Raw genomic sequence first — 9144 nt, forward strand, 5'->3', positions numbered from 1 at the left:
CCCCTTGGTTAGTCACATAATGAAGAAACATTCCAGCATCCTAACATGGTACCACCCCCCCTTTCCAATCATGACTCAATCCCTGTATCTCAGAGCCCTGCCTTTCCAAGGTTGTGTATATATCTTACTTATCTCTGTCCCCTTCGGCCCTTTCACTTATGCCCAATTGTTCTTCACTGTAATTTTAAAAGTCCGTTTTTATTTAAACAGCAACTCCTAAAGCCCTTTGGAACAACTAACTAATCTTTTAAAATACATTGTTAATTAAGTGCTGTTCAGTCCCTTCTGAGTCATAGGGAACCCCCTGCATAGAGTTTTTCAGGAGCTGCTGGTTTGAATGCACTGACCTTTTTTTGGTTAAAACTGGCCTGTATTGTTGAGTGCTTATCCTACAGTGTGCTACACTAGGACGCCTTTTAAATGCATAGAGCATATAATGTGTTTTGAATTTTCTTTTCACAAATGCAAAAGAGGCAAATTCAAGTCTTGTGTGTTTTTACCCATTATTAGGATCATAACTATTAATGTGAGACATTTATAGTTTAAAATTGTTCTGGAAACAGTATTTATTCAAACAGCTATTTATTGTTTGCCAAATATGTAGCTGGCAATGGGTTCAGACACTCTTGTACGAGATAAATAATATGGTCCCTTCCTGGTTGGATCATGGAATGAAGTTTAATTTGTGAGTAATCAGGAGTTGTTAAGGAGCCCTGGTTTTGTATGGTTAAAGAGCTCACCTGCTAACTGAAACGTTAGCAGCCACTGTGAGAAAGATGAGACAGCCTGCTTTCTTAAAGAAACCAGATGGTGTGGTTCTACTCTTATCCTATGGGATTGCTATGAGTCAGAATTTCACTCAATTGCAGTGAGTTTGTTTTTAAAGAATTGGTTATGTATTAGAGCTCCAGTTTTGCTCTCATGGCTTCAGCTTAGAGATGTTTTCTTTTATAGGTAAACAATGATCAATATTATTATGTGTTTCATACTGTGGAGTCAGTTCTGACTCATAGCAACTCTGTATAGGGTTTCCAAGGCTGTAAATCTTTACAGGAGCAGAAAGCCTCATCTTTCTCTCTTGGAAAGACTGGTAATTTTGAACTGCTGACCTTGAAGTTAGCAACTCAATTTGTAACCACTACGCTAACAGCTTTTTGTGTTTTAAACTATTGTTAAATTGGCATTGATGATTTTTTTTCCGTTGGTAAGATGATTCAGGATTTTTTTCTGCTTTTGCAAACCTAGTATTTAATTGCAACCCTTTTAAATGAATACTTTGTATGAGAATTTATACAAGATACAGAGCTTCATTCATAGTTTAAAAAAAAAAAGAGAGAATGGCTCTACTGTTTATGTTTGTACAAGGGAACCTTTTCTGAATCCTGTGTGTCAGGATTACACAATCCTATTAATGGATTGTTGTGAAGTGCCTTTGAGTCCGTTTCAACTTAATAATGACTCTTGAAGATTTCCCAAGAATTGGCTGTTAGTTTGAAACTCTGTTATGGTCTGATGCTTATCCTAATGCACTACACCGGACTCAGTATTATTTGAATATGTGTGTGTGTATGTATAAAACATTCTTGTAGAAAAATAGTTGCCATATTCAAAATAGTAGCATTAAAGAGCAGATCATTTTGCTTAATACTTTTTGAATGAAATTAATAGTAATAATAGAAATGAGACAGATGGGTGTTTATTGTTGTATAAGGTCACTGTATTTTTAGATCTTACTGGTGTGAAGGAATTCTGTTTTGCTTATCTCCAATAGGATGTACAGCTATCCAGCACGTGTTCCTCCTCCTCCTCCTATTGCACGGGCTGTAGTGCCCTCAAAACGCCAGCGTGTATCAGGAAACACCTCACGGAGGGGCAAAAGTGGCTTCAATTCTAAAAGTGGACAGAGGGGATCTTCTTCCAAGTCTGGAAAATGTATGTATTACAGCAACTTTCTGGTTTTGATGTTTCTTACTTGGTGACACAGGAAGTTAATGCAGTCATAAGGTTGAATTCTTTTTTTCTTTTTTTTTGTGCATTTGGTTTTATATTATTAGAGTAATAATAGGTGGTGAATATTGGACTTGAGGAGCCAATTCTAGACTTTTCCTATCCGTAACAATTAGGTAATTTGAATTAAGCCATTGGGCTCTAGAAAGTTGATTTGTTAAATTACATTTACAGTGTTTCTTTGTGCAGTTCTAGAAGTAAATTCATACAGTATTCATATGAACATTTGTTTTCATTTTTACTTTATTATAGAAAAGGTGCTTTAAAATAGAATTGAGATCTTTAGCAAGGTCAGTAGGAGACTATGGGTAGTGCTAAAGTTAAGCCCTTGACGTCCAGTCCAAAGGTTGGGTGTTCAAATACCCCAAGAGACCCTTTGGAAAGAAAGGCCTGGAGATCTGCTTCTGAAAGATGATAATATATTGAATCCTTTATGACATGAACTTATGCTATGAAACATGTAGTCACCATGAGTTAGAATTGACTCATAATGGCTGGTTTGGTCTTGCTGGTTTAATAAATCAGGAGACTACTACTAAGGGTGGGGGAGGGGGCACTAACCCATTAGATCTCAGTTTTCCGTTGTCATCTAGAAGGTGAATGTGTCTGTTACTAGTTAAGACTCCCTTTCTTCATAGGGATCTCCTGTTGGTTGCTGGTGTGTAGTCTATTGGGAATGTATTTGGTCCCGGTAGTGTCTATTTCATTTGATTCTGATCTAAGTGTTTGTTTATGTTAAAGTGAAAGGAGATGACCTTCAGACCATTAAGAAGGAGTTGACCCAGATTAAACAAAAAGTGGATTCTCTATTGGAAAGCCTGGAAAAAATTGAAAAGGAGCAAAGCAAACAAGGAGGTAAATTTTTATTGGGTTTAAAGTTGGGTTGGTTACCTAAGATTGTTGAAACTATGTGTTCGAATAGTGACTTACAAAGCAATTGAATATATAACCTAGGGAGACTGAAATGGGAAGAGCTTTTGTGTGGGAGGATTTAGACTTGTGCTACAGTTCTGCAGTCATTAGTGGGGATTGTCTGCATCCTGTGGACATTCCTTGCCCCTAGACAGACTTGTCCTTCTCATCCCCAGTAGAGATGAAGAATGATAAATCCGAAGAGGAGCAGAGCAGCAGCTCCCTGAAGAAAGATGAGATTAATGTGAAGATGGAGTCTGAGGGGGATGCAGATGACTCTGCTGAGGAGGGGGACCTACTGGATGATGATGATAATGAAGATCGGGGGGATGATCAGGTGAAAACTATGGGAAAGGAAAGAAAGAGGTGGTGGAGGGGGGATAAGGGACACATGGAGTGCCTCTAACTCCATCCTATTTGTGTCTGTTTCTCACAGCTGGAGTTGATCAAGGATGATGAAAAAGAGGCTGAGGAAGGAGAGGATGACAGAGACAGCGCCAATGGCGAGGATGACTCTTAAGCACATAGTGGGCTTAGAAATGTTATCCCATTATTTCTTTACCTAGGCGCTTGTCTAAGGTCATATTTTTCACCAGATCCTCTCCCCTAGTATCTTCAGCCACATGCTCACTGTTCTCCCCATCCTTGTCCTTCCCGCGTTCAGTCATTCATATTGCCCTGCGCCTGGTCCCATTTTCACTTCCTTTGACGCTCCTAATAGTTATGTTAAGTCTTACCCTGTAATTTTTGCTTTTAATTTTGATACCTCTTTGACTTAACAATAAAAAGGATGTATGGTTTTTATCATCTGTCTCCAAAATAATCTCTTGTTATGCAGGGAGTACAGTTATTTCCATTTATATATGAGTTCAGTAGCTGTTTCCCTAACTGCACAGGCAATCTCATTTAGTTGGGTAGAACTTGAGAACAGCTTTGAGTTAGAAGTATGTGTGTTATACCCCACATAAGCACTGTGTGGGGGCTGTTCAACACAAATGTAACAATGTATTTTTTTGTGAATGAGAGTTGGCATGTCAAATGCATCCTCTAGAAAAATAGTGTAATAGTCTTTTAAGATTTGTTTTCTAAAGTTGATACTGTGGGTTATTTTTGTGAACAGCCTGATGTTTGGGACCTTTTTTTCTCTATAAACAAGTCCTTATTAAACCAGGTATTTGGAGAAAAAAAACTACCCTGGTTTTTATTTTGTATTTTATAATTCTTCATGTCAGATTCTTTTACAGTTGGCTTCCATAAAACCCTTAGAATGTACTAGTTATATTTGCTTGGAGTCATCATTATTGTGTATGTCAGCATTGTTAGTTGGTTCCAACTCAGCGATGCTGTATATGGTTTCCAAGGAGTAGCTGGTAAGTTTGAACCACCGATCTTGGTGTCCAGTGCTTTATCACCACACTGCAACACCAGGACTCACCACAGTGTACCATACCAGGACTGTTTTGCATATCAACATACACTACTCAAATTATATTTCTTTCGAGGAGGTGATGTTGCATTCAGGAGACAAGCAACTATTGTAGAATGGAGATTGTTTTGCAGAAGTACATTTCGTAGGATAGTTCTCAAACTCTAATCTCTGTTCATGCTTTGTGGTCCAGCTGACATTGTTTTTGCTATGTGCAAAGTAACATGGCCCTTTATAGAAGAGGCTTACACATAAAAATTTGAGCTAAATTTCATCAACAGGAGAATGACAATTCTTTTTCTTTTTGCCCTTTCAGTTACTGTTTATAGCCTCTTAGCTCCTTGTCTGTCTCAATGTATAAGAAAGATAGCTCTTTTCTCATTTACTGTAGCCTGTGTCTACCCAGTTACCTAGACCATAAGTGTGAGAACTTAAAAATTTGTTACTTTTTGTAAGGAAGTATTGTTGACATTTCTGTCACTCCGTCAGAACTTCATTAATTACAGTGATTTTTAGTTGTGGTGGTGTGCCATGGAGTTGTTTCTGACTCATAGCAACCTTGGTGTATAGGGTTTCTGAGGCTGTAAATCAAATCTTTATACAGGAGCAGAAAGCTTCATCTTTTCTCCTGTGGAGCGGCTGGTGTTTCGAATTGCTGACTGTAAGATTGTTGTTGTTGTTATATGCCGTGGAGTCAGTTCCGACTCATAGTGACCCTGCATAGGGTTTCTAAGGCTGTAAATGTTTACGGGAGCAGAACGCTTCATCTTTCTCCCGCAGAACAGCTGGTAGTTTTGAACTGCTGACCTTGCGGTTCGCAGCCCGATTCGTAACCACTACACTACCAGAGTTCCTTAAGATTAGCAGCGTATAACCACTTAAAAGATGGGTTTTTTGTTTTTTAAAGAGAGCTGATTATTTAGTCCTGGAACTGAAGACTCAGTTTGTTTATATTTTATATAGTTCAACTTTTCTGGTAGAGCCAGAAACAGTTTGGCTATTTTCTTGTGCACAAAATTGAATTCCTCAGGCAGTTGTCATTGTTTCATAGTTGCAGCAAAGGAATTCATGATATAGCCTACTTACTACAGCAAGCTTAGCTGTGGAATAGCCACAGTCTGTAAAAGGCATGTCCTTATTAATATTTCCCTTACTCAATATAAGTAACTGGTCTTTATTGACAGTAAAAACTACTTTACTTGCCTCATGGTCTTTTCTGGTTACACAGACTCTTTAACACATAGTCTGTTACAGTATAATTAATTAGGTTCTTTGAAGAAAGTTAAAAACATTTTAAGTTGCTAATAAAACCTGTCTGTTTAAGATGATACATTATTAGTTACCAGTATTTAAATGGTACTGTAGTAAAATTAGGCCTGAACTGAAAGTTAGAACTCCCTTCCTGGCACAGAAAGGTATATCTAGATTTTATTTCTTTTGGTGTTATGTGAGATTGTTGGTTGCTTTTAATTCCATAGGAATCTAGATATTGAAGGGAAACCATGGAAAAGCCCAATCAGCAGACCACACACTCTTATAAATTCTATGGGTGTGTCAGATTATTGTTAAAATGTCAAAATAAATATCTAGTTCTTCTTGATGGGAAGGAGCCATTTCACACTTTTCAGGCTGCTGTTTATTAAATTTCTTCATGTAGTTGATAGAATATCCCGTGGCAGTGATACAAGTTTTAAAAAACACTGTGGTTTGATTCTTGGTGCGCATTCCATGTTAGCAATATTTGTATTTAAAAATCTCAGTAAAACAATGCCAAATATAATTCAAAGTATTCTTTAACTTCAGCTGCCATGATATACAAGGAAGGTTTTCAAAATAATACACTTATTATTTCAACATCTTGTGAGAAGGCATTTCAGTGTTAGTCCGAAATGCATTGGTATGTTCCATTTTTATATTACAAAAATAATGTGGCATACAATGCTGATCTGTAGTATTTCCAGATGTAGAATTTTTTAAAAAAATCTTAAAAAACAGATGTATGCAGTTTAATACTATATATATATATTTTTTTTTTTTCCCAGTAAACTCTGATATTTTGAAATTTATGCTGCTAGTCTTTGAGCTGCAAAATCAGTGGTTTAGAGTCAGCAGCCACTTCTCAGAAATCCTATATAAGGTCACTGTGAGACCCGATAGCCCTAACAACAAACAGGCTCTAGTATTGTAGTAAAGGAAACACCATTCAAAGCATACGATAAAATGTCTTTTGAGAATCCTAGCAAATATTTATATTGATGGCTTTGGCAATCTCTAAAATGTGGTGCTATAAGATAAGCACGGAATAGAAAAGTTTGTTAATAAATGGAATAAATGAAGTCAGTTGTGGAAATTGAAGAATGGAGTAGAACAGAAAATTATAACCCAGCCAACCATTTGACCCTCATGGTAATATCACTAAACCTGTCCACCAGACTACTTTGTTAGGTGCTGACTCATCATGACCCTATGCACAACGGAACAGAATACTACCTGGCCCTTTGCCAAGCTCATAATCATTGCTCTACATCAGCTTTTTGCTGTTCCCACTGTGCCATGCCAATCCATCTCATTATGGTTCTAACTCTTTTTCACTTGACTTTCCACTTTACCAAGCATAATGTCCTCCTCTAGGGACCTGTCTCTCCTGATAATATGCCTCAAGTATGAGAGACAATGTCTGACCATCCTGGATTGAACTTTTCACAATACAGATTTGTTGTTCTAACAGACCATGGTACTTTTAATACTGTTCTCCAACACTGTAACTCAAATGCATCAATTCTTTGAAGGTCCAACTTTCACATGTATATATGAGGTTGTTGAAAATACCATGGTTTGGGCTAGGCGCACCTCTGTCCTCAGACTGATACCTTGGCTCTTTTAACACTTCAAAGCAGTCACTTGCCTCAGATTTGCCTAATGCAATATGTCATTTGATTTCATGACTGCTGCTTCCATGAGTGCTGATGGTTGATCTGAGCAAAATAACACTTAGTAGCATTTTATTTTGTCCATGAGAATGAAGATGGAAGGTAAAAAATGAGACTGATACCAAACTACATTAACAAGTACTGTTCAGTAAAATCTTTGTCAGCTTGACGAGATATTTTGTGGAAGGTGACAAATATGGAAATAGTTATTTAATGAGCTCAGCTTAAAGATGTAATTGTTCTGGAAACAGCATTCACCACTTAGTTAGTGCCGTGGAGTTGTTTGAAGGAGTGCGTATCCTACACCAGGGCTTTCCATGCTGTCTTCAACATGCATTACAGACCATCTTGTTAAGTACCTTAGTCAGTTCTGATCCACTGACCCTGTATAGGACTTCCAAGGAGCAGCTGGTGATTTTGACTCATCGACCTTGGGGTTCAAACCAACGGGGGACGGAGAGTAAGGGGGGGATCCTAGTTATTTATCAGGAAAGAACCAAGAAGTGTATGTATGTGGTGTTAAATGCCATCAAGTCAATTTTAATTCACAGCAACCCTGTGTATGGTTCCCAGGGCTGTGGCTGGTGAACTTGAATCGCTAACCTTGAAGTTCAAATCAACTTTGCAGTCCAGCACATTTAACTCTCAGTGCCACACTTGAGTAATCTGAGAGACTGAAAGAATTAGCCATATGCTCACTCTTAATGAGTGTTTTAATTTGAAGGAAGATTTAGCACAGATGTTAAATGGGATTTGGAGGTCTGGAGCATAATTTTAAAATCACTGAAACCAAGTCCTATCCTAGTATGGTGTTGTAGGGTAAACAACGGGTCTGGTTGATAGTTCAAACCCATGAGCCATTCCCTGGAAGAAATGCTCTTCAGGGTTGCTATGAGTCAGAACTGATTTCAAATTCAAAATTCAGCACTTAACAACATACCAAGAATAGAATATAATTTAGAGGGATTGACAGAAATGCAAATAGACTGAAGAGAACAGTAAACTCTAGGGCACTGAAATGAGTGTCCCAATGAGTGTATCTTCAGTTACCATGAGTTTTGCAAAGCAAAATTTTTCAGTGTCATTAAATATCAATGGTTTTGATCACAAAGGACAGGAATCCACTGCAGGAGTGGTGTTTATTCTAACAAGGAGCCACGAAAATTTTCATGTTTGGAAAGATGTTGGAATAAAGTAAAAACTGTCCAATTTGGTTCATGGGAATAGGGGTGTTTGAAATGTTTGATTTCCATTGATCAAATTAGTTTTTTTTGAAGTAAATGAAAAGGAAGGTAAAGCCTCAATATGTGGTTGCATAGTACCTTTACAGTCACCAAAATTTTAAGACTCCAAATGAAAAACAGTACCTGTTGAAAATGCTAAATTAGAATAATAACCTCCCCACTTCCTAGATTGTTACTAGCTGCCATGGTGACCTCAGCTACAGCAGAATGAAGTGTTAACTGGTCCTGCAGCATAATCACCAGCATGCTTGAGTCCATCACAGCTATTGTATCCATCATTCTCACCCACAGACCCTTCTGCACCCTGTTGACCCTTTGCTTGACCAAACATAATGCCCTGCAGCAGTGTTCTTTTTTAAGTGCTGTTGAGCCTCTGCTGACTCGTAGTGACCTGCATAGGGCTTCCAGGGAGGAGCTGCTGGGTTTGAATGACTGATCCCAACGTGTTGCACCAGGATTGCTGTGAAATGCTTTCAAGTGGGTTCAGATGCATAGTAACCCTGTGTAGGATTCCCAGAGTGGTTGGTGAGCTTGAATCATTGCCCTTGTGGTTCAAAATGACATTGCAGTCCTGCACATTAACCCACAGCGCCACACCAGGCTACTAATAATAATGGGGTGGGTG

General features: G+C 38.1%; 1 protein-coding gene across 2 annotated transcripts in view; it reads left to right on the forward strand.

Annotated features, from left to right (window-relative positions):
- The window catches only part of LOC102831930 (heterogeneous nuclear ribonucleoprotein C-like), a 19338-nt gene extending 15899 nt beyond the window's left edge, over positions 1-3439 (forward strand). For both annotated transcript variants that reach the window (XM_006835471.1, XM_006835470.1), the window contains exons 4-7: positions 1772-1932; positions 2749-2862; positions 3096-3256; positions 3356-3439. In XM_006835471.1, the coding sequence (XP_006835534.1) occupies positions 1772-1932; positions 2749-2862; positions 3096-3256; positions 3356-3439 (520 nt within the window). The remainder of the gene's footprint in view (positions 1-1771; positions 1933-2748; positions 2863-3095; positions 3257-3355) is intronic.
- The last annotated feature ends 5705 nt before the right edge of the window (positions 3440-9144 follow it).

Source organism: Chrysochloris asiatica, unplaced genomic scaffold (genome assembly GCF_000296735.1).
Source record: "Chrysochloris asiatica unplaced genomic scaffold, ChrAsi1.0 scaffold00017, whole genome shotgun sequence".
Classification (NCBI taxonomy): Eukaryota; Metazoa; Chordata; class Mammalia; order Afrosoricida; family Chrysochloridae; genus Chrysochloris; species Chrysochloris asiatica.